General features: G+C 30.1%; 1 protein-coding gene across 5 annotated transcripts; it reads right to left on the minus strand.

The window, feature by feature from the left end:
- Positions 1–233: 233 nt before the first annotated feature.
- LOC119672841 (pantothenate kinase 3-like) lies at positions 234–26,334 on the minus strand. Of its 5 annotated transcripts, none has more exons than XM_038083986.1 (8): positions 26,258–26,334; positions 20,865–21,043; positions 12,008–12,181; positions 5,268–5,386; positions 5,078–5,203; positions 4,803–4,979; positions 4,618–4,753; positions 234–779 (listed from the first exon to the last, which is right to left on the minus strand). In XM_038083986.1, the coding sequence occupies exons 2-8, from the start codon at positions 21,039–21,041 to the stop codon at positions 513–515; spliced, it is 1,176 nt and encodes a 391-aa protein (XP_037939914.1). In that variant the 5' UTR covers positions 21,042–21,043; positions 26,258–26,334; the 3' UTR covers positions 234–512. The 5 variants fall into 5 exon arrangements, with proteins under 5 accessions (XP_037939914.1, XP_037939913.1, XP_037939912.1 ...); XM_038083985.1 differs by lacking the exon at positions 26,258–26,334 and adding an exon at positions 25,747–26,249 and having other exon boundaries at positions 235–779; XM_038083984.1 differs by lacking the exon at positions 26,258–26,334 and adding an exon at positions 21,574–22,217 and having other exon boundaries at positions 235–779.
- Between the last annotated feature and the right edge of the window lie 565 nt (positions 26,335–26,899).

Consider the following 26,899-nt stretch of genomic DNA (forward strand, 5'->3'; position numbering starts at 1 on the left):
ATTTTTACTTTATAATAAAAACAAATTACGTATATATACAATAAATGTGTATACATTGGTATAACAAAATAGTTTTATGAATGTTATGTATTTTGATCTCTTCGTATATATGTATGCATTTTAAATGCATTTTAAATTGTATGTGGAATATACTATAGTAATATAATAATATATAAAATTGTTACAGTTTTAAAACTTTTCAATTGCATTGATATATTTTTCGTCACATTTTTATAAAATTGTACAATTTTATACAAAATGCTAATAGAATTATATATCATAGATCACTATCTCATTTTAATGTAAAGATATATTTGTTTGTGCCTTTAAATTTGTCTAATATAGAAAATATTTTTATAAAATCTTAATAGTTTAAATCATTTTCAAAATTAACTACAAAAATATAATTATAACACTAACACCCTGCACATACATAAGAAAATAGGAACGCATAATATAAATAGTCATCATACATAGACTAAAAACATAATGCAAACTAATAATTAAATATTTTAACTTTCACCGTTCTTTTCGTGGCTTATATTTTGTATATTTGACGTCGCATTTGATGAACTACGCCTCTGCATATTTTCTGTTTTATCAATCAAAGCTGCAGCAATTTCTCCATTAAATTGTAATAAACAGCCCAGAGCACCAAAATACCCTTCATGCTCTAAAAATATTGCTTTTGTGTTGCCGTTTGACCAAAAATTCATTGCATAGGCTAGAAGTTTTGCAGATATTGGATTAACTCGTAAAAAGTTGCCAACAAAAACAACCTAAAAGTAAATGGCATAACATACATATCACATATTTAGTAATGTATTTTAAAAATTATAAAAATCTAATTTATATTCTGAAACATTTTTTAAATTAGTTATTTTTTTTTTGCAAAAACATTTTTATAAATTCAATTTTTAATGGCTTATTCGGTACTTTTTTTTACATTTTGTTAGACATATGTATATACCTAAACACTGATAATTTGTAATTTTTTATAAAAAAGATTTTGTGATTTATATTTAATGGAAATATATTTTATATTCTATAGCTATCCTTAAAAACCAAATACAAAATACAATATAATTATAATACACATATCATAAATTTATTACACATTATTTTAAATGTTATTTTAGAAGAAAATAAGAAGAAAGTAAATTAAAATAAAAATGTAAAAATAATAATTAAATCGGCTTTATATTATAATTTTCTAACTAATCGCAGTCAGCTTAACTAATTATAATTAGGTGTATTCGGTAGCCCCGAAATGTGACAAACAACAGGTTGCTAGCTTAAAGTCGCTAATTTGTACGCAAAACAACAACACTACTTTCCCTATCCAAAGGATTAGTTATAAAGTGGCCGAACATCTTGACGACTGTAGCAAAAAATCATGGAAAGAAATCATTGAAAATATCAACGGATATTCCAGTAATCTGTCAACAAATATTTGTAAACGAAAATTTAAAAAGTTTCACAAATTTGAAAATAAAGTATTTTAAAAGTATGCAAATTGTGGAAAATAAATCTTTTAAAACTATATAAAAAGTTGTAGGAGTTAATGAAGAAAGTATAATTGAAAAGCGCTTTAAATGTTTTAACTTATAATTTACTGACAAGTTAACACTCATTCATGCATAAATATAATAGACTATTGTTAATTTTGTTGTAAAAGGAAATTTCAAAATTTCCTGCGTTCTCAATATTGCTTTTAGTTCATTTCAAATTTTAATTTTTAAGTTTATATTAATTATTTATTTTGATAGAAAATGTGGATTGCTTGTATTTTGTGCGCATACATATAAAATATTTATTCTTTGCGACATTTTAAAATATTTACTCACAACATTTTACAGATTGCAACAGTAATGCCAATATTAACATATTGACATATTAACATATTGGCATTTTTGTTGCAATCTGTAAAATGTTGTGTTTCCGCAAAGAGTAAATCTTTTATATGTGCACAAAATTAAAGCAACTTGTTTTTTGCCATTCTTCGGAGAAGCCGAATATACATATTATTGGCTTTTTTCTATTTTAACGCACAAATATCTAATACATTCTGATTTTTGTTTTATTTCATAAAATGCAAGATCGGATTAATAATGAGAATACTTATTAAATAAATAAAAAATTCACTTTTTACCTCCTCCAAACGTTTTATACATTTCGAGATTACAAGAACAATTACAAGAACGGCTTGTTAATTATATTTGTTTTTTAAATATAAGCTACACACAAGAAGTTTTATTTTTGCTTTATATTATAGTTATTTTTAAGTTTTCATTTTTAAGGAAAGAATAAATTTGCGTTTTAGTGATTTGTGCGTTGAAAATTATAAGGCAAATAATAATAATTATTTTTGGAAATTATAATATAAAGCATATTCAATTACTATGAGTTCTATTTTAAAAGGCAAATATATATAAAGCACATATTATATAGTATGAAGTATGAATGTTGTTAGAATGATATTTTACTGTTTAAATTCCAATATAGCTACTTTTTCCTGCCTCTTTTTTCTTGCAAACAACTTGAAACAACTTGATTATTCGTGCTTATCTAAATAATAAATAAATAATAAAAAACTAAATAATATTTCTATATAATTGTGCACAGTTGTAAATATTTGATTTAGAGTTTAGTGTAATACTGAAAAAATTATTTTGGATGGATAAAATTGAAGACGTATCTGTTTTGTATGTCACCCTCTTGATACAGAATCCTTACATTGTCCAAATCTGGTTCATGTTGATTACTGATACAATGTAAGCTATTTTGATCCTTCATGAAGTTTACATTTTATGCTATATTTGAGTTCAGCGGTGAGTGCATTTCCGTCAGATGAACATTGGTTATAAGAAAATTTTTTTTTTTTTAATTTTGATTTGTATCATTTGTACCAGACAAGAACAGTGAAACGCATTTATTTCGAAATGTTATCAAATATTTCGTTCTTTATTTTAGAACTGATAAAGTTCTAAAACAAAAAAAAAAAGACCATAAAGTTCTTGATGACTCATTATATGTAATCTAGACTTGAGATACGCCATTACAATTGTTATGGAATTGAATGCAACCATTTACTGATTACAGTTAATTTTCAAGAGTAATTGATTTTAGCAGCAGCAGCATAGTATTTGTGAAATAATAAATTTATTGGATTTTATATCTTCGGATGCTAATTGTGTTTGCATTTAGTTTGCCTTCTCATTCACAGTCTCTTATTGAGTTTTTTGTTATTGCTTTTACTATTGCATTAAGTGTGAGAAAGTTTTTCATCTGCACATCAAACCAGACCAAACGGGTAGCAGATATTTTTCTTGAAAAAAAACCGAAATGTTAATTTGTTTTCATTGCTGCTTCTTTTCTTTCATTCAATAGTTCTGACATCATGTTTCCTATTTTTTTGTATAATCACTTATACTTTTGGATTGCTGCGTAATGTAATATAATCACACAGTTGATCAATAAGCCCATATACATATATTGAATATATAAAGATATTTATTTGGTGATTATTTAATAAATTGGAAAGGAAGGGAACAGAAGAAATGAGGTGAGAAAACCTGGTCTGAGGCTGGCGACCTCTTATCAGTTATAAAATCTATTGCTACGAATCCAACAATACTGCCTCGGAGAAAAATACCCCCAAGATATCGACCTACGCAACGTATAAAGGACAACGATTTTAAATTAGCAACATGGAATATTTTAACTATGCTTCAACCCGGTAAAATGGCAGAAATAGCTAACGAACTTAGAACGTATGGCATTACAGTAGCGTGTCTAGAAGAGATAAGGTGGAAGGGGCATGGCGAAATCAAGAAACGAGATTATAGCATTTTTTACAGCGGCGCCGAAATTCAAGGTCATGAAGGCACAGGATTTTACGTCAACAAAAAAACCCGAAATAGTGTAATGGCTTTCGAACCAATAAATGAACGCATATGCTATTTGCGACTCAAAGGTAAATTCCAAAACATATAAATTTTGTCGGTCTAGGCGCTTACAGAAGAAAGTGAAGATGGGAACAAGGATGAATTCTACGATAAAATGTCGTAAAAGGAACAATCAATAATACAAGTCGCAGAAAAACATTTGCTTCATGAAAATACAAACGATAATGGTCTACGTCTACTTTGCCGAATCCCAAGAAGTATTTATAAGTAGTACATCCTTTCAGCACAAGTGTACACATAAGCAAACATGGAGAATACCAGGACAAAATGATACCAATCTAATTGATCACATATTAGTAGATAAGAGACATATGTCTTCAGTTATTGACGTACGATCTTACCGGGGTGCAAATTGTGACTCAGATCACTATATGGTTGTTGCGCGTATTCGTCAAAGGATATTGGCTAAAATCGCAAAAAATGAATACAATAAGAAACATTGGGACGTCGAGGCCGCCATAATAAATAACACAACACAGAAAGAAAGCGAAATGCAGAGAACAATGGAGGCGTATTGTAAAGGACGCAATGGTCCATCCTGGATTGTGATGCCAAAATGATGATGATGATGATTTAATAAATTGAATAAAAACATTTTATATTACAAATTAAACTTTTTTTTTTAAAAGAAAATTAAAATATTTTTTACCTTGTCTATTTTTTCGTTTAAAGCACACATTCTTGCAATCAAACCAATATTATTGGTAATTGTCACCAAAGTTGCATTTGCAAGATCTTCTCGTGAAACAGCCGACCTTTTATCGTCTAAATGCATCTGTCCAAAACTGTAAAAAATGTGTTATCATTTATATAAAAATGTTAAAAAATTCGCACCTGGATGCCACTAAATCACCTGTAAGACCAAATCGTTCATAATCACCACCATATATATCTCTGACTAATTTATCTACTTTTTTATTGTCACCTTTCGTAGCAAGTTGAATTGCTTCTTCAAATGTATTGCAACCTGTTAAAAGACAGCATAGTCCCAAAAAGCTGCCACCTCCTAAACTATAAAAAAGATAACCAATTATATTATATTAACAGAGTGTAATAAAAAGAGTAATTCTTTTATATATTGTGTCAAAAAAAACTTCGTCCATACGTACCTGGTTCCAGAAACACGTTTGTAGTTATCTGGTCCATATACTGCTAAAACTGATACACCAGATCCAACATTAACAAGTATGAAAGGATATGGTTTTGAAAAATCAAATGCTCTCTTTTCACTTTTCCTAATATACAATTTAAATATTTATAAGTTAGACTAAATAGATAAACACAGTATTTAAAACTTACATTATGTCTGTGCCATTTTCGTAATAGTAACATTCGGTTCGATTTTGAACTTCTGCGAACAAAATTCCTTTAATTAATGTGTCCAATTCGTCAAATTTTGCAAGTTTCATGTTTACTTCCTACATATAAAAATATAAGTAAGAAAATGTAATTCGGAATATATCAATATATAGTATAATTCATTTTTGAACTGAGTTTATATTTGTTTCGATTGCTGTCGAAGGCAATACAAGTCGAAAGATTCAATGAATTTTTACTTTGCCTTATTCTTAAAGTAAGGAGATAATTAGAAGGAAATACTTATATCAAAAATTGCATGAAAATTTATGTATATGTTGTAAGGACCATAATAATAATAAATCAAAATCAAACATGTTTATTATAGTAGCGACAATCTTTATTTAATTATAAATTTACTTCCATAATATAAAAAAATTTGGTACAATATACGGCCATAATAGTTTATCGGTACGTTGATAGCATTGTATTGTGTTACTAATGGTAATGGGGAGTACTAAACTGGTTAAATTTCACATAACTTATTTAATTTTTATTGAAATTAATTTCTGTTTTCTAATTTATTTTAACGAAAAACCAACAATGAAGTTCAAACATAAAAAAATTAAGATATTCTTTAAAAGAAAAAAATTAAACACATTTATATGCAAAAGCAATAATTTTTGCAGCAGAAAAAGTCTGCATTCACTTTTTAATATTCAAATTTCAACAATTCAAATTCACAGAAATCTACAATTAATAGCCTTTAGAAAAACCTCTGTGTTTAATAACCGTCTTTACACAGACTCAACCAGCTTTGCAGTATCCTGTGTCTTTATTTTTTTTATTATTCTTCCTTGATGATATTTCTTAACATATCCATGCTGGAAAACTTGTGCGGAAGAAGAAGATTCACTTCCTTTCGAAATAATCCCACAGATTTTTTATATGATTAAGGTCAAGTAATTATAGTAGTGTTGGAAGTTGTCTGGGTGGACGCAGACTATTTCTACTATATGTATATAGTTAGCCACACTGGTGTAAAAAGGTGGCCAAATCGGTTGCAATTTATATATAACTGCTATAGAAACCAATCTAGTTATTGTTTGGGAAACTTTTAAATTTCAATGTAGGCCTTTTCGGAGGCTCGCAAGTGTGGCAAAAAATGCATGCTGGCCTATATTGGCCACGTGAGCCATTGACATCACTGTTGCAATCTGTCAAGTGTTATGTTTCCACAAATAGCAAAAATAACATAATGCAAGAAAATTACATTTTGTATAAAAATAAATAATTAACATAGATTGAAAATTAAAATGAATACAAAATTAAGAGAAATAGGGAAAAATGTTGAAAATTTCAAAATAAAACATTGAAATTAGTCTTCTTTTCCAATTTCCAATGATTGTAATATTCGTTGGAATTTCACAATAGTTCGCTTATTGCGTTGGTAGCACTATACTGGCCGAGGTAGAGAAAATAGTGTTGTTGTTTTGCGTACATTTTGGCCAGTACAGGCCAGCAATTTGCTGTTTTTTGCCGTACTTACGTGCAACCGAAAAGGCCAAAATTTAACTAATGTAGTAAAATATAAAACCGACAAAGAATATTGTCGTTAGACACCAACTGCATTCTAGAAAAAAGTTCAAATAAATAACGAAAACTTGAGATACCATTTAAAATTGATATGGTAGTGTAACATAAAATTTATAGCTCTTAAATTTTACAACACAAAATATTATAAAACACTAACAAGATTGATAAAGCAAGTATTAAAACGCACCACCAAATTTAATACAAAATAAAAAACACCAGAACAATAATAAAAACTTGTAAACAACACACCGTTCGCTAATAGCCCCGTAGAATAGAAATATACATTTCTATTATTTACTTGTTTGTAAAGCAACATTCCGCTAGCAGTCCCGTAGAATAGAAATATACATTTCTATTACTTATTGATAACGAAATCAACATTTCGTTAGTAGCAATAGAAATAGAGGAACCTAGACTTGAGTAATAAAACCTCTATCTACGTCATACGTCCTACCATAGCAAACTTACCACTGCTCCTAACAAATAAATTTATTGTAGGACTGGACCTGGAATCCGGCGAGCAACACCTCGGCCAGAAAGGTTCGTTACAGCAGGAACATGAATTACAAAACCTTTACTTGAAATAGGACAAATTACAGCAGCAAATAGCAGTCATAAGTATGTCTTGAGCTCTACACATAATGATATCAAGCATATCAAATTATTAAGAACTAAGTAACTTGACCAGGATGGCTAAAACTTTTTTACTATCAAACTATTATTTATAAAATAAGTATTACTAATAGTGAAAACTTTAGGACCTTTTCTGAATTGTTAGCTTACTTGACTTACTTGACTTACTGACTTGAAAGAAAAACACATTAATGTTATGAATGCTGTCAATAAATTGAAATGGAAAGTAAAGGAGGCATAGGAACCAATTGTAGCCAATGAGCCCGTCTAAGCTTCGAATCTGGTTCCACACTGTACTACTTGTCAAACATTCAAAAATACTAACAATAACTGTGGTAAACACCAAGGTGTGTGAATTGCGGCGGAAAGAACAATATAATATAATGTAAAAAAACCACTAGAAACCAAAAGTCGAAATTGCGGTCAAGATCATTCTACTATTCACGGTGGATAAATAAACCATATGTATGAAAATATTTAGATAATATAAAATAATTTTTATAATAAAAAACTTATAATAAACTGTCTTCAATGTGTACCAATAGGGTGGCTCAGAAAAACTAAAATGCGATTTTTAATGAGCGCACCCCCTAGGAATATGCCATTTACCAAAAAAATGATATTCCCAAAGTTTTGGAACAATAGTATTAAAAATGACGTTGCGCCACTCGAGCAAAGTTGGGTTTTCAGTACAAAAAACAGAAATTTTTCATTTCAAGGTCATTTTTTATCTTTGTTACTTGTCTCAACAGTTATTAATATATACTCATTTGATAGATAATTAAAATATCTTTTTAATAAGATACTGATGAGCAAAATCGGTTAAAAATTATGCGCAAAACACAATAATTAGTTGAGCGACTTTGCTCTGTTTTCTATTTCATACCTTTTAGCTGGCATGCACAATTACGTAATAGGTATATGCTTCAATTTAGTTAACTATTTACAAAAAATTATAATTTCAAGAAAATTCTTTTTTTCAGTAATTAATATATTGTGTTTATTATGTTTTATAACATAAATCTGACTATGTGAAGGATAATTTTTATGATAATATTCGACTACTTGCAGAACATATTGTTTCTTCTCCTCATATTTTGTCAAAATCGAATTATAATCCATCATAAGCCTAATTCCTCTTTCTATACAATCATTACCACATGAAGTCTGGCACAGAATTCAAGTGCATCTCTATAATCTTGCGTTTCCATCCATGGCGAAGGATCGAAACTAATAAAACTATTAGATAGGCAAAAACGATCCAAAAAATTTGTTATCTCTTCTGTCACGAAATCAATAAGGTTCTTTGAGGAAAATTACTTCATTAGCGGATTCCCACTCTTTATCTAACCAGAGAGACCGGTAACTCTACAGTTACTATCTACACAGATGGCTCAAAGATGGAAGGCGGTACGGGAGCAGGAATCTTCTCGAAAGATATACAGATAAGACAGTGCTACCGAATCTCTGTTACTTACAGTGTCTTTCACGGCGAGATATATGCTATCGAAAAAGTGGTCAACATTATACAACAAAGTACAATTCGTCCTTCGAATATCACGATTTTTGTAGATAGGCCGCACTGAAAGCAATAGAATCTAAATTCCAAGATAGTATTAAAATGTCGCTATTCACTGATGAGCATCAAACATCATAAGGTCTCTCTTTGTTGGGCCTAGTACATTTCGAATACTTGGACATAGCAATATTGAAGGAAATGAACTAGCAGATGAGATGACCAGAAGAGGTTCTGAATTGCATACCGGAGAGGCCGACCTCTCAATATACACACCGATACGTAAACTGTTTAGGATAATAGAGGAAATCAATACGGTGACTAACAATTTATAAACTAACTGCGAAGACTGTAAGGTCGCTAGAATTTTATGGCCTAAGTTGGACAAAAATAAAACGAAAAGGCTTTTAGGCTTCAGCAAACCTGCATTTCGTGTGCTTTCTGGAGTACTAAAGGTGCACTGTGCGATTGCGCCTATGTTCCAATGGTGGCGAGTTCCAACAAGTGGTTTATGCAGAAGTTGCCAAGATGAAGAGGAGGTAAAATCTATCAACCACTTCCTGTGTCTCTGTCCAGGACTTCAAACAAGGCTATTTTAATGTCTTGGGGATCCTTATTTTACTGGCTTGGAAGAGATAACGAAAGCAAATTTATCAGATCTCCTCAACTTCATCTGGAAAACCAAATGGTTTAACAAGGATAACAAAAGTTAGCAACCCCCATCTCCTGGTAAAATTTTTTGAGGTCAATGGGCAATATATGTCTCCGAGTAGAAGTGCTGACAACTGTCAGCACGTGCCTTCCGAACATAACCTAACCTAGTGTGGGTTAAAATTTTCACACATATGCTCACCATAAAAATGTATATATCTCGTACTAATCATCCGAGTTATATGTAAATTGATCTCTTAAAATATACAATTTTAGTAAGTACATGGTTTTCGCCATCCATCGAGAATCTTGGATGGCACCTGGGCGCCACAGCTAACCATACCTACAACTACAAAATATGTATAGCGTAGCGATCCGAAACCTTGCATTTGTCAAAGGCGGAAACTAAACTAGATGTAATAAATTCAATCGTTCTGTCTGCGTTATCTCAATTTTGTTGAACTGTGACTAAAGATTCAGCTTCCATTTTGAGACAAATTTATCCTCGAATTCATTTCAATTAAAATCAATGAAATTTTTAGCCGCTCTTGCTTCGTTTGCTAAAAGGATATTAACTTCAGTCATACTCCCTGTACGACCATTTTCTCTTTGCTTACGAAAAAATTCTTGTTTTGACTACTTTTTCAATTCTATTTAAATGTCTATATAAATTATAAAGTAGAAATGTATTATTTTTATTTTTTATTTATGTTTCTTCCGTTTCTTGTAAACATTTGCGATTGCATTGTGCATGCCAGCTAAACGGTATGAAATAGAAAACAGAGCACAGTCGCTCAACTAATTATTGTGTTTTGCGCATAATTTTTAACCGATTTTGCTCATCAGTATCTTATTAAAAAAATATTTTAATTATCTATCAAATGAGTATATATTAATAACTGTTGAGACAAGTAACAAAGATAAAAAATGACCTTGAAATGAAAAATTTCTGTTTTTTGTACTGAAAACCCAACTTTGCTCGAAGGGCGCAACGTCATTTTTAATCCTATTGTTCCAAAACTTTGGGAATATCATTTTTAAGGTCAATGGCATATTCCTAGGGGGTGCGCTCATTCAAAACTTCATTTTTAATTTTCCCCCTTATAACGTGAGCCACCCTAGTGTACCAACCATGTGAAATTTGAAAAGAAAATTACGCATACATATGGTTTCTTTATATCAAACAATCCCCCTTCTGCCGCAAATCACAGAACTATGGGAACAATTATTTTTAATCTCATAAAACCAATTATTGAATTTCGTAACCTAATCCACACTCACCAATTTGAATTTTAGGTGCACGATACTTTGTGTAAAAAAAAGAAAATAAGTACTCCAATTTTGTATAAACAAAAGCTGGCGTCCCTACAATAAAGCATCATTTCATTTCTTTAGCAAACAGGACACACTTGAGAAGCCGCGGCCGCAAAACAATTGCGGTAGATACAATTAAAAACTTAGAGAACCATTAGATGCAATTAAAAACTCAACCATTAAGGCTACTAAAAGTTTCAATTCCATACGTAAATACTACGGAATATCTTAGCATTCTCTTGTTGCTCAGTTCTGATGAATAAGCACATAAAAATAAAAAAAAAATCAAAAAGTTTATAAAAAAAGGCTAGCTTATCAGACTAAGACGGTTTTATGGTACAAAAATTTGATTCGGTATCACCGAATGTAATATCAACATATTTCAACGGATTAAAAATTTTCTGAGATATTGCAGACTTCTCAATATTATAGTCCTATACCGATGACTTTACCGAAAGAAGCTACATCATATAATTGTCATTTAAATTGATGGTTAAAGTTAAAGGTCCTACATTAAATTGGTAAAAATATATGATGACATCAAAGGCAATCTACTCGTTAGTTCTTTTCATATCAATAATCGTAATGATATCGTTGTCATATTCGCTATCAGAAACTAGGCTCCATTGGCTGGTAAAACTTTATTCATTTTGCCAAATTTCCGAAAACAAGCAGCTGTAACGTTGGGTTCTGAACTCTTATTAATAAATAGTTACCAGTGATTCTCAACATTTCTTAATTTTTTCAATTTTTCTTATGTGCTGTTGTATTTAACAATATTTATTAGTTATAATTCACTTTAGAATTATTTTAAATTTTTTTATTGCTATTTGAACTATAAGTTTAATAACTAATCAGTAATCAATCGTGACAAACGCGTTTTTCTGCGTTCATCAAGTTTATCAGCAATAGACAAAAGAAAATAATAAATTATAATAAAATAAACATGTGATGAATACGTCTGTATTCATTCGTGATTTAAATTAATATTAATAAAATATTAAACAAATTTAATTAATTTTGTAAAACTGACCTTTCGAAATTCGTTTTCAAATTTGAAAGCACCTCCACCAGTAGCACAAACCGTTGTTAGCAATTCAGCCATTCCCTTTTGTCTGGCCAATGACAAAAAATTACGCATATCTGCTGTCTGAAATCGAATGAAATGTAAAGATCCTCGCCTTTTTCGAATTTCAACATTGTCCATCTGTAATTAAGTTATCGATTATTTTCATAGTTACATAATTTTTTTTAACAACACCATAAATTATATGTAGTAATGGTAACTAATAACAACACTACCAGACAAACCCTGAAAGCAGACAAAAATGACTTTAAACGGCAAAACTGACAATACTGAAACTGATCGATGCGGATTCTGGCATCAAGACCAAAACACACTTTGACGCGGCTTAAAATATGCCGTCTTCAATGACATACAAAAATATGTATGTCATTGCAGCGTGAAGAACAGAAAACTGATCTATAGCCAGATAATTAGACCAGCATTACTTTATGGGTGTGTCGCGTTTAGCAAAGCTGCCGACTCTACTATACAAAAGCTACAAGTCGCTCAAAGTCAGGCTCTCCGAAGACTGTTCAAAGTCCCTTGGTACATCCCCACAAACAATATGCTAAGAGACCATAGAATAGACTCGATCAAAAAATACATAAGGAACAGAGCCCTGAAGTTATATGCGAATATTGACAGACTATCCTACTTACCACTATCTAATCTTAGAGTAATCAGTCTCCGCACGGGGAGGTACGCAGATCTTAGATCAATTACTGAATAATCATGAAGCTTATGAGACATACAAATTAGTCAATGAGATGGGTGGGACCCTGTAGTACCCTCTGCTACCAAAGAGTAAAAGTCCCCAGTTGCGCTGACTCGAAAAAAGGATCAACATAGACCTAATCAGTCAGTTAGCCGGCTCATATTTGACAACTCGAAGTCTAGTTCTTCTCTCTTAATAGAGAAGTGCTTTTGTTACATTAGTCGGCGATAGAGATGTATTCATAGATATATAGCTTACTAATTACTAAAAATACAATACATCGGGAATCTTGTTTCCGAATTTTAATTTTTTTCTTGCTGGTTTTGTATAAAAATGCTTCTAAATCCGTTAATGTATTTAAGCCAACTTTAAAAAAAACATATTTTGGACATTGCAATTAGACTACCAAAGATTTTTAAAGACTGTTATTGTATTATTGACAGTTAATATTTAGAAGTTTAAAAGGAATATACCCAGCAAAGTACAGTATTGAAGCATCTTTTATCGCAACCTGTCACTGAAATATTCACATTTTCATGCTCAAATATTTATATTTCGTTGCATAATGATGTATAAGTAGCTTCAAATTCCATATTGGACTATTGTATATACAAGCAATACGTGTAGTCAGTTATAATTGTACTATGTGCTCCGACGAATTTGCTGTCATCCTATATGTGATTAATAAATCAGAATGCCAGTAAATAAGAGAGTTTTTGATGATTTCTTCATAATAATTAAAAATTCGTTAAGCTAAGGTTTCTTACTATTTCATCTATCACTTTTTATTATTGAAGTCTACTTATTATAACCATGTTGAAGTTTGCTTATTAAAATAAAGTCTCTTTTAGAACATTATTAAAAAAAATGCGTTTAATAACATCTGCACTCCATGTAAAGTTTGTATGAGTGCATTACATATATATTCAACAGTTTCATTATCATCGCGTTTACATCTACGCTTAAAAGAGTTTCTATGTTTTAAGATCGACCTAGTCTAAACTAGACAGGAAACATATTAGTTATTGCTTACTAAGAGGACATAGTGTAAGAATGGGTTTACTCTACACTTGCACACCACCTTACACGTAAGTGTCCAGTATTGGCTAGAAGATTCAAAATCTTTGGGCCCCTTTTTTAACCGACCTGGCAATGCTATCTTCTTGCAAAATTAGGAACATAGCTAAGTTTGTAAATTATTTTGGTTTCTTCGCTTTTACTTGAATGGAGGTGTCATGCCTTTTAGTGGAGGTCGTACACTGACCGCTCCAGTTGTTTTAGCGACCTTTCAAGGCTACGTGTTAACAACGCTAATACGTGGTGTTACAACAGGCTATTATTTAAGTTCAACTGGGTGCATGGCTGTTATTTCAACCTACCTTACCTTATATAGTTACAAATTCATTCGAAAGCCAAAAATATTGGACGCACTTCCAATATAAAGTAATTTTATTATATATTGTAGTTTCTGTCGTAAAAAATTTTATTGATGATGATTCTTATAATCTTTAGGTTAGGTAAGGTTATACTGGTGATCCCTAGGCCCATTGTATTACTTTATATATAGCAATAACTCAGGGTTTAAAACCACCTAGAACCTTTAGCAAAGCTCAAAATGATGTTTAGTGTCGGGTCTTGTAATTGATCAAGATCCTCAAGAAAGATCCTCTTAAAGTGTTAAGTCACCGCCGTGCATGCGCTAGACAAAGACATAGTAGATGAGAGACACTCTCATCGTCTTCCCCACAGCTGCAACAGGTTTGATTAAAAATGAGATTTAATCTTCTAGCATGGTTCCTTAGTGTACAGTAACCTGTAAGTACACATACCAAATAACTGATATCTTTTCGGGGCATCTCAATGAGAGTTTTCGATTTCCTTTTAGCGGAAAATTTACTAGATTGCATGCAGATGCCTGCATATCGTTGAGCTTTCCTATATTTTATTAAAAATTTTAGCACAGAAAGAACTCAGTAACAATTTGCATAGTAACTTGTTAAAAACGAAAATAACTTTACTTATTTTTTTTTTGGATTATGTACTGTTCTGTATGTACATATAAAGGTGCATCCACACCAAAGCTAACGCTTACGAACGAACGAACATTCTCAGGTAAGTTGGTGTGGATGCAACTTAACATAATTTATTGCTTAAAATCGGAGAAGGCTTTTTCTACTGCAACAATTTTTCAACGATTTTAATAAACTTGTTTACTATGCTGATGGGGACTTAAATGCGCATGTAGCAGATAAGCAAATAGACTAATTTTTTTTTTTTTTGAAGAACTTCTGTACGTAGAAAAAGTTAAAGTTTTACTAAATGGTAGTAATATTAATAATCAGTACAAATTTATGAAAATTATTTTATGTTACAGAAGATTAATTATTGAAGAATTAATATGAATAATAATGTTAGTAATATGCGCCACTTTTTTGTATGCCAATCTGACACACAACAAATATGTTGTCAATTTTAAGTAAAACTTTAAAGTGCTGTATATATAATATATAATTGTTATTGTCTATGTGTACATTATTGTTTTATTTATTTATTTAAATATGTAAATATTACCTACTTTCAATAGATGTTATTTATAAAAAATATTAAAATTCAATTTTAGCTTAGTTTTAGTTATAAGGTTCAAAGAAAATTTAAATAATAGTTTTATAGTTTTAATATTTAAATTATAAGTGACATAAAATTAGGAGAGAAAAGAAAAATAACATTTACTCATAAATATTCGCACAAAGCAACGTCGCTTCACCGTATTATAAGACAGTACACCAAATATACGATACAATGATCAACAGCAAATTGAGAATTTCACTGCTTGGTGCGCGACCCAAATTAAAGCTGATATAGGAAGCGAGCATTACATTGTCGTATGCGCTTTTAGGATACAAATTAACATAATTCAGAAATGATTAAAAGCTGCACAGAGCAAAGTCGAACGACGGACAAGCCAAATAAAGACAAAAACAAAAACTATTGACTAACTGCTTGTTAGAAGATCGGACGCCGAACACATTAAAAATATTTTGAGCAACCTTTAGGTTAGGTTAGGTTATACCGGTGATCCCTAGTGGATCCACTTAGGCCTATTGGCCCATTGTGATGCCGTATATAAATAATAAAAACCTCAGGGTTTAAAACCACCTAGAACCTTTTGCGAAGCATAAAATGCTATTTAAAGCCCGATCCTGTAACTGGTCCAGGTCCTCAAGGAAGGGGGCCCCTAGAGTACTAAATCGCCGACGTGCATGAGCTGGACAAAAACACAACAGATGAGATGCGCTCTCATCGTCCTCCCCACAGCTACGACAGATTTGGTTGAAAGGAAGACCTAGTCTTCTAGCATGGTTCCCTAGCTTACAGTGCCCTGTAGTCAACCCTACCAGAAGACCAATGTCCTTGCGGGACATCTCAATGAGAGTTTTCGATTTCCTTTTATCGGAAAGTGGCCAGATTGCATACAGATGTCTACATATCGTTGAGTCTTCCCATCTTTTATTAAAAGTATTAGTGCAGAAAGAACTCAATAACAATTTACATGATGTTAGCGATATGCCCAGATAGTCTAGGTGCTCCGAGTATGGTTCTGAAGCACCCTTTCTGGCTAACTCGTCTGCTTTGCAATTTCCGAAAATATCCCTATGGCCGGGAACCCAGATTAGAGAAATATTGAGCTGCGTCGACATTTCGTTTAGAAATGTGTAGCAGTCAAGAACCGTCCTAGATGTAAATTGGACCGAACTCAAGGACTTTAATGCAGCTTGACTGTCTGATAGTATGTATATATTCCTGCCAAATATATCATCTACATTCAAACAAGCTATAGCTTCCCTGATGGCGACCACTTCCGCCTGAAAGACACTACAATGATCTGGAAGCCTAAAGAAGGAAGATTTGTTCAATTCCTCTGAGAAAACTCCACTACCTACACCACTACTTGTTTTGGATCCGTCAGTGAAGATGGTTACGCCCTCATCTAAGAAGGGACCACCTGACGTCCATACCTCTCTAGATGGAAACACGACATCAAATTTCCTGTCAAAGTTGAGAGTGGGTGTGATGTAATCAATGTTTTTAGGAGTAAAATTGAAAAGATTTAGACTGGAGGCATGACCATAGTCACTGTCTCTCCATTGTGAGGTAGCTTTTAGTCTTAAAGCAGATGAAGCTGCCATTTGTTTACTAATAATATCCATTGGCAGTAACTGAAGCATCAAATCTAGTGCAACGGATGGTGTGGTGCATAGCGCCCCGCTAATACAGAGTTCAGCTCTACGCTGAATCCTGTTAAGTACTGAGCAGTACGAAGATTTATCAAGAGCTGTCCACCATACCGTAATACCATACATCAATATGGGCCTAATAACAGCTATATGTAGCCAATGGATGATGCGAGGTTGAAGACCCCACTTCTTACCAATAGCTTTCTGACATAGAAGAAGCGCAACATTGGCTTTTCTTGCGGGCTCTAGAGTGTTTTTCTTCCAAGTGAGTTTCCTGTCGAAAACTATACCTAAAAATATGGCTTCCTCCTTCACATGTATCACAGAACCTCGTAGAGAGGGTGGAGAAAGATTCGGGACCGTATGTTTTCTTGTGAAAACTACGATTTCAGTTTTATTGGGATTCACCCCAAGGCCACATTTTTATGTCCAATTGTTTAGGATATTAAGACCATTTTGTAGAATATCCCTAAGAGTGGTAGTATATTTTCCGGTGACTGTTATCGCAATATCATCCGCATATGCAATAGTTTCGCATCCCTCCGCCTTCAGTTGTATTAGCAGTTCATTCACCACTATGTTCCAAAGGAGAGGGGAGAGTACTCCTCCTTGGGGGGTACCTCTATTTACCCTTCTGCGTGCCGTTGATGAGCCCATCGTTGCTTCAATGAGTCTGCCAGTTAGCAGCTGATTTATAAAGCCAATGAGCGCATCATCAACACCCAGACGCGAGATCGCGCTTACTATTGCACTCGGGAGTATATTGTTGAAGGCCCCTTCAATATCTACAAAAGCAACCATTAACCTTTAATACCAAATAATACAACGGAACAGGAACTGTAAACAGAACTAATTATGCTCGCTATGTAACTTCGTAAGTTTACAAACTGAAGTTTACACAAAAATTTGCTTACATTTTGATTTCGCTATTCCTCAACTGCGAATATTGAGTTTATCTGTCAAAAAGTGTACACTTTTCTCAAATTTTATTCATCGTACATTTGACAGTGAGTTTTTAAAGAAACAGAAAATGTTGTGCGAAATTTAATATATAAACGTGTAAGTAAAAAGTAAGCAAAAGGAGCAAAAGAAGTTTGTACTCAAATATCAATATTGAATTTTTAACGATAATAAAATTTTGAAACTTATAAGAACTGTAAAAAAATTATAAAAATATAAAAGAAAAAAATTTTTAATATAATAATAATTATAAAATTGCATTATAATTAGTAAAATGTCTGCCATTTTGTTTATTTCTTTATTTTTAATAATTGAGTTTATTCAGTGTAAATACAAATAATTTTAAATTCAGCACCAAAAAAGTCACTAGCACTTGAGGAATACCATTTTACAAGAAAGTGTAAACTGCGGTGAGAAATAAGTTTTTCGTTTACGTGTTACACAAAATTTTTTCTACAGTTGTGGAATAGACCCCCAGCACTTACAAAAAGTGGTAGCTAAAATAAAAGTTACAAAATGTAGCGAATCTAACGTCATTCATAAAATATATGAAACAGAAAAGATATAACAGCAAATCCCAAAATAACCGCAGACATACGTATTCCAATACTACACCAAATTTTGCAAGACAAAATCGCATCAACCTGATGAAATAAAGGAATCTAACGAAAACTGCCCAAAGAGACAATTTAAACAATTGCAACAACTACAACGGCATCATGCTCTACTAACAAGAATATCAGCAGCTGTCAAGATAAGACTCTTTAAACATCAAAACGATCAAACCAGTTGTGTTAATATCATTACGATTACGGGTTCACCTTATAAACAATATTAACATAATATTAGAAGAATGCAACAACTGCGGAGTGCAGTATACATAGCGTTCACTGATTTTCGAAAACAATTTAGTACAGAATGAAGTATTCTCAATATGTATTTTATAAAAAATTGTTGAAAACTTTTAGTAGAATAAAACTATGACAACAATAACAGGTTAAAATGCTGTGTTGTTTTTCTTACTCTGAAGCGTGTAACACTGCGTTGATTGCGAACTGTTTGACCAACTAAGGTATTTTTACAATACTTTGTAAGAAAGTACATTTAAACTTGCAAAGTTTATATTAGGCGTTTTCGGTAGCTCGCAAGTGTTATAAAAAATGCGTGGTGACCTATACTCGCTAAGCGAGACATTGGCATCACTGTTGCAATCTGTCAAGTGTTATGTTTTGTCAAATAGCAAATCTTGCATATGTATACATAATGCAAGCAAACTACATTTTGTATAAAAATAAATATGTAATTAAATATAAATTGAAAATAAAAATGAATACAGAATTAAATTGAAAATTTCAAAATAAAACACTAAAATTTTTTTTTTCCAATTTACAAATTTATGAAATTTTTGAAATTTGTTTACATATGATTTTTGACATATTGTAATATTCATTGGAATTTCCTCTGAAATTTCACAAGTTCGCTTATTGCGTTGGTAACGCTTTTTTCTTTACTGGACGAAGTGTGTGGCCAGCATACAACTACTGGCCTAGATTGAGTTTTACGTACTTTTCGGCCAGTGTAGGTCAGTAGCAACTTGCTGTTTTTTGTCATACTTGCGAGCCACGGAAAAGGCCTATTATTAAATTGACGGTTCGAAAATCCAATTGTATAAAATTATTAATTATATGTTTTGATATAAAAAAGCTAAATTCAGTTTATTAAATAGATTTTACATATATAAAAATATATTGATATATATTTAATTATGAAAATACAAAATAAAAAACAAATAATAAAAGCTTGATACTATCGTATTGTTAATACATTATCAAATAAATAATAACGTTTTTTTTATTAAATTTCATATTTGTAATATTAGCAGAATTAGTTCAATATTTTAATGTCCATATACATACATAAATCATCATAGAAGAAATGTATTCAAATATTGTGGGCATCATAATACGGCACTGTTTTGCTTTTGCTTATATGTAATCTACATTTAACTATGATAACTTCTACTTTATGTGGTGACATGTACCCGAAAAACGGAAATAGTTTGTTAAATAGTTTGTCAAATAGTTTGTTTTGGAAAAAAATGAATATCTATTCTGATATTACTCTAATCAAAGGTCATTTATTCCAGCGTGATTCTTGAAATTCGTTTGCAAATACATTTTTACTTATATGTATATATAGCTTGAACGTTATATGTATTGAAATAAAAGTCAACAACTTCGATACAAGAATAAATTTCACCACTGCATATTAAAGTGAATATATCTATAGACACTTCGGACAGTTTTAATGCAAATTATTTAAAAGGCTTGAAATGTATTATAATGAGCGAATTATTTCAACGAAATTAAGAAAACGACGTAATGAAATTCCGTAATGAGAGAGCGGTGTTAACCTTTTATTCTGTTGAAGGTTACATGAAATTAACACAGAGCGAGTGCTTTTTCTTCATTTTCTGAAAGCGACGCAACTGCTTACAATATTTGCAATAAGCAACATTATATTGTATAATTTAATTAAAGTGTTTATGAGCAAGTCGGATAATATAAAGCTGTACATTTGTAAGCTTTTTAGGATGAGATATGGTACCTGATATATTGAAATCTGTAAATGAATAAATAAAACTTAATGATTGTTAATTAATAAACATATTATACATTTAGTAATTTTCAATATTATTTTATTATTATAAATAAAATTGTGCAATTATTATAAGAAATAAAAGCGAATAATAAAATACAAATATACCCACATCATTGTTATTAATTTAAAGCAATGATTTAATTTATAGAAAAGTATATGTATAACATACAAAACCTTTTTTGAAAAAAAAAAAATGGTATTTAATACTGTTACAGTTTTCCCTAATTTATCATAAAAATAATAAAATTCTGACCTGTAAATGTGTATCCCGATGTCCAGTTTTGCCATAAGCAGAATTTTTCGTTAAATATCGTCTTATATTTCTTAATACTTCAGCTTCTCTGTCAAGTTCATGGACAGTTTTATCTTTTGGCTCGAAATATACTAATTTTGTTAAAGTTCCTCCGATATCCATACCAAACCAAGGCATAGCTAAAAATATTTATATTTTCAAATAAATTATCACATTTTTTTTTCAATTATAAATAAATAATTTGATTGAATTAGAATAACATTAGTTTACATAAGTCAACATAATTTTGACTTCTAAATTATATATGGCATGCGCTACTTAATTTTTATAAAATAAGTCAACATTTTCCTTCATATAAACATAGTAGGCAAGAGACAGTTAATAAATGAACATTTGTTTTGTAAAAAAAACGTTATTCTTACTTTTTGATTCTATATTAAAATTTTATCTAAACGAATCAGCAGCAAAATGAAAAATAGAGGCGATATTGTATTCGCCGAAAAATTTATTTCAAATTTCGACTACGAAATGTATCTTATTGAACTCTCTCTTAAATTTTAAAAATTTATTTTCCAAAAACAGTTATGTGCTACTATACTAACCGAAGTAGTTATAACAATTTAAACATTTGCTTTCCTATAAACAATATCAATCAAATTACCTTTTTGCATACATAACACACAAATTCGTATTCGATCTAAACACTTACACATATATTTATCAGTTTTATCAATGATATCCTTTGATAACACTCTACTTTTAAATTTGTGAAAGTTAGTTCTCTTTTCTCTTAAGAGTAGTTCTTTTCTCTTAAGAGTAATATTCACATTATCATTTCTATTTTGCCCTTGATTTCGAGATACGGTATTTTCAATTTTTAGCACATTTTTTAACTTTGTTGAGTTTTTATGGGTCATTGAAAGTTTATTTTTTCTTTGTGTTGAACATATTTCATTCAATAACGCTGTTGATCCATTGGGTGAATTACCACTGTTCAAGCAATTTTTTTCATTTATAACGTCATTATTCACAACACTATGGTTACCTGCGTATGCGACTTTATATTTGAACATTTTTAAATTGGAGAAGTCTGGAGTATCACACTTTTGATATTTTGTTTAATTCAGATCCAAACGTATTTGTTTTATAATTCCTTTTTACGTTTACGTTTATTGTTTTTAATTTCCACATAATATTATGATTGCTTTACAATAACTTTTTGTAAATATAAAATCTATATAAATTCATACGTTATCAATAAAACGGTGGACGTCGTGCGATAACCATTTGTAATGCAGCTTGATACACGTCTAAAGTTATTCACTCACTATTTGTTTTAAGTAACCTAAACTTTGTTCAACAAATATTAAGCTTGACGCTTTTAATAAATATAGAGGGGAAAGCATAACATAGCCAGCGTGTGTTGGGCATTCATTTCTGATCTCTTATAAGTATAAAGCGCTAAAACTTTTCTTTTAATACTGCGACTACAAACACATTTACGCATATGCATTAATTATACATCTTCGTACGAACATTATTACATAACGTTCACATTTTACTCTTATTTTGAAAATTGTTTGCATATCATGAATACCAATATAAAAAAGTTAAAAGGGCAATATGGTTAAGAAAACACCAGATTAGATATATTTAACTTTAATTGATATACTGGAAAAAATAACAAAGTCAAGTATCGGTAGATAATTCCGTTTACTTATATTTTATATTGAATCTACTTATAAGTTGAAAGTAATTGTTTAGAATCACTTTTTTTTTAGTTTTTAATTATCTTAAACATTCCACATTTTTTCTCTTTAAAACATATTCAAGCTGAGTTGGAGCAATATTTTCTTTTTAATAAATCTATCTTTTAAACAATTGCTTATACAGTGATCGTTTTAGTTAAATTGTTTAAGTAAGAATAAATGCCTAGAATTGTCCCTTACAATTGCATAATGAATTCGCTGGCCCATATGCATACTTTGTACTAAATCATTAATAAATGTTTAATAAAATAATCAACTGTCATTAATTCTTCAATTCATATTTGCTGTCTTGAGTATGAAACCCATTTATACAACACACTTATGTTACATAATGTTTACAATGGGTCAAGTTACTGATTTGACTGATATCTGCACACAAAACCTCAAATGCGCAAATGAATTCCATTTGTTGATTTTGTACAAATAGGTTCCAACGAGTTTCAAATACGTTCCAAATGCAAATTAATACATTCAACATTCCTTAAATAAAAGCTTTTCATGACATTTTGGCATATTAACAAAAAACAAAAGGTAAACAAATATTTCGGATTGTTTGCAGCAATAAGCAGCGAAAATTTACTAAAAAAAAAATTTTATTTTTTCTAAACAACTCAATTGTTTTGCAATAATCAATCTTTTATATTGAATGTTCATTTTTAACAAATAAATGTAAATAAAATAAATCACAACTTTTCAAATAAAATATACGTTGACAAATCAGCTGTTTGAAACGAGAACAAATGAATAACGAATGTAAACATTTTCAAATCACTGATTTGAAGTGAATCATTTGATATGGCATTTAAAGTGGTCGCAAATGACTAATATATTATATATCATATATTATATTATATATTATATTATATTATATCATATATTATATTATATATTATGTTATATTATATCATATATTATATAATATATTATATAACATATATTTATATAGAAATATACCTAACAATATATTTATACTGATGTCGATTTATGAAAAGAACTAATAGAAAAATGCATCTTCTTTTGTAACCATAATAGTAATCAGGAACCGTAACTGTTATCATTAAGCAAAACAAAAATCATTCACATTATCATACACATTTTAAAATTAAATTCAAAGAATAATAATTATGTTACATTTGCTTTATATTATATCCATTAAAAATAGTTATTATCATGTCTTTTATTTAATAATTATTTATTTAATTAATTAATTTAATTATTTGTTTTAGTACACATTATTTATGTTATGTTATTTATTTTAAATAAAATAATAAAATAATAATAATAAAAATAAAATTATAGAAGGTCATTGCACACTTTAAAGTTATTATGATCGCATGGCTGATCACACCAGTTGTTCTGGTTTAATAATATAAATAAGAGCTTATTAAATTTATATATATATATGAGAGTTCTCAATTTTCTTTTGAATTTTACAAAAATATGATAGTTCTCACTTTTTTCGGATTTATGCTGAATTTTTAAAAAGAAATCCCTAAATTTATAAATTGAGCACGAATGTATTTGAAGCCTCGTCGTCCTCTAATTTCTATAAATAATGAACAAATTTTTTATCCTTTAACAATTGGTATACAATTTGTTAACTTTGCAACTATAAATTTTTACATTTTCGTCCCCGCTCAGTTAGAGTGATGTACTTATTTTTCACTTGATATTAACACTTGATGTGAGACTATAAAATAAGGTTTATATATAAACCCCAATTTTTTTGTCAGAGTAGCAAAAAAATACTCGCAACTTACAAAAGTAAACATATGAAGCGCAATAACAATACTCTTAAAATTTTCATAATTAGGTTTTACTTGCAAAAAATTGTGGTTAGTTTCAGTGCAGTCAAATTCAAAAATATGTCTATTGTCAATGTTCACTGGAAATATGTAGCAAAATTCCAGCCATCACTTAAAAACATATGAGCATTTAATTTACTAATAAATTCAAACACATAAATAAATTAATTTATAAAAATGATTACAGTTACTCTTCTAATATTAATTCTGTTTTCTTCTATTTAAATTAATTAATTTTTAGTTTTAATTAATTAATTAATTTTTAGTACAATTTTTATATTTAATATTGTACACAACACAACAAAAAACATGTGTCAAAAATAGCATTTAAGATATTTAGATAAAGTGATGCCAATTTGTTTCAACCAGACTTAATGTTTTTTGCAACTCTGAAAGAAAAAATTATGGCTAATATTAGGACTTCAATTCAGTTGCAATTTAACGCATTGTTCATAAACTTAAAAAAATATTCTTGTAAAAAAATATCACATTTTGTATTTTTATTTTAAATTCATACACTACCAAAAAGTATTCAAATAATTGTAACAGCATTGAGTAGGGATTTGAATGCTAGCAAAAGAGACACGAAACTAACGTGACCAATAACCGTCGCGTCTGCATGTCTGCAGATTTTTAAATATTTAAAATCTAAATCAGACTCACAATTTATCTTATTTCTAAATTTATGAAAACATCTTTTGGATTATCATAGCCCAACTCAACCTTATATGGTCAAATGGAAATCCATGGCATGGAAGAAACTCCCACATTTGTTTGCTATGCAACCTATGTATGTGAAGTAGAAGATCTAGAACAATTAATGGGTAGATAAATGTCCAATACTTACAAAATATTGAAGTAGATGGTTTAAAGGATGAAAATTGGTAACATGTATAAGAAATTGTTGAAAAAACAATTATGTTCCGAAGCTTTCTTATATAGGAATATAGTAATATTTAACATTCAACAGACAGTTTTTGATAGCATGAAATATTATGATCTTAAATATAGAAACGGAATCGTGTTTTCAAGTCTTTAACTTTAAACTACAAACTTATAAAATTGAATACTGTTTCTATAATAATGTAAATAAAGAGGGTCTGTTAAAAAAGTGAATAAATAGAATGCAGAAGGATATATAATAGAGATATTATATATCCTCATACTGTGTTATTTTTAGTATTTTTGTCATCTGCTATGTACTCCACTGAAGGTTCCGCTATATTTTACACTAACATAAGGTATGCAAACTATAATATATATATATAACTTATGATTTTGAGATAAAGATAATAGGCTTAAGCTCACCTTTCGAAAACTGTGCTTTTGACATTACGTCTTCAATTTTATTCTGCATTATGAACAACTAAGAAATTATATTATAGCGAATATTTAGTTATATATATGCACATAACCAGCCGAATACTGCTTTTTAAAATAGAACCGCCGCGTGAACACAATAAACAAAAACTACAATTTAATAGCGTATTAACTGTTTCAATATACAGCTTTGCCTAAATGTGTCTATTATTCATAGATAAATAAATGTTTAACAGAGTCATATATAATTAAATATTAATTTAGAGAAAACTATGTAGTTCGGTCTTATTTTGACTTGTTTGTGAAGTATTTATTACGCAATATATGTTAAAATGTCTTCATTTATTTAGGCATTTTGAAGTATTTTACAGACATATGCTTTTGTTTAATAATTTGCACGCACAAGCACAATATATTATAACTTAAAATTCGATTTATTTTCACACATAATAAATTGAGAGTGCAACAACTAATCAAGACCAAACAATTTAATTTCTACCTTTTACAATTATTAGAATTCCTAACAGTACAAAATTTTTTGTAAAACGAAGAAATATTCTTGATGTTAAGCGTTTATTTACTCAAAAATTGATAATATAGAACGTTTACGAGTAAGACAACAATAAACTTATTATATTACTATATAGTTGGACTTCGTTTTTAATAATCATATTCTCTTAATAAAACCAAAGAACAATTTTGGGAACTAAAAACGGAAGCTACAAATATCTCTTACTAAATGTATGACAACAAATATAAATATTATATGGTAATTATTATAAAATATAGTTCAAACTAAATTCGTAATCCTTAAAATATCATTTTTTGGGAAGCAAATGAAATAAACTATCGAATATACCAAAAAACTTTATATCATGTTTTTACTGCAGCTAAATCAACTTAAGCAGGATACAGACGATGCTACATATTTGCAGACAAGGTATGCGTGCTACCAAATCGCACCGTCTATATTCAAGCTGGCATACCAAATTTCTTTTTGAGACATGTATTCGATAAAATTAAAACTTTTCAATTATTTGTTAAGTCTGCACACATGTCTGATGTGTATAGCGAAATCTGCAGACTTCTCATAATTTGAGAATTTTGGTGAGCGTCGGACGAGCAAAGATCGCGGAAAAAA

This window comes from Teleopsis dalmanni, chromosome 1 (genome assembly GCF_002237135.1).
Source record: "Teleopsis dalmanni isolate 2A chromosome 1, ASM223713v2, whole genome shotgun sequence".
Classification (NCBI taxonomy): domain Eukaryota; kingdom Metazoa; phylum Arthropoda; class Insecta; order Diptera; family Diopsidae; genus Teleopsis; species Teleopsis dalmanni.

What these genes read in the sequence shown, in the direction of transcription:
- LOC119672841 (XM_038083984.1), bottom strand. Translation starts at nt 21,937, where the DNA reads ATGTTCAAATATAAAGTCGCATACGCAGGTAACCATAGTGTTGTGAAT. An exon ending in TTGAAAACGAATTTCGAAAG is followed by an intron (nt 5,387 to 12,007) that starts GTCAGTTTTACA and finishes TTTTATATGTAG; the next exon opens with GAAGTAAACATGAAACTTGC. An exon ending in GAAAATGGCACAGACATAAT is followed by an intron (nt 5,204 to 5,267) that starts GTAAGTTTTAAA and finishes ATTGTATATTAG; the next exon opens with GAAAAGTGAAAAGAGAGCAT.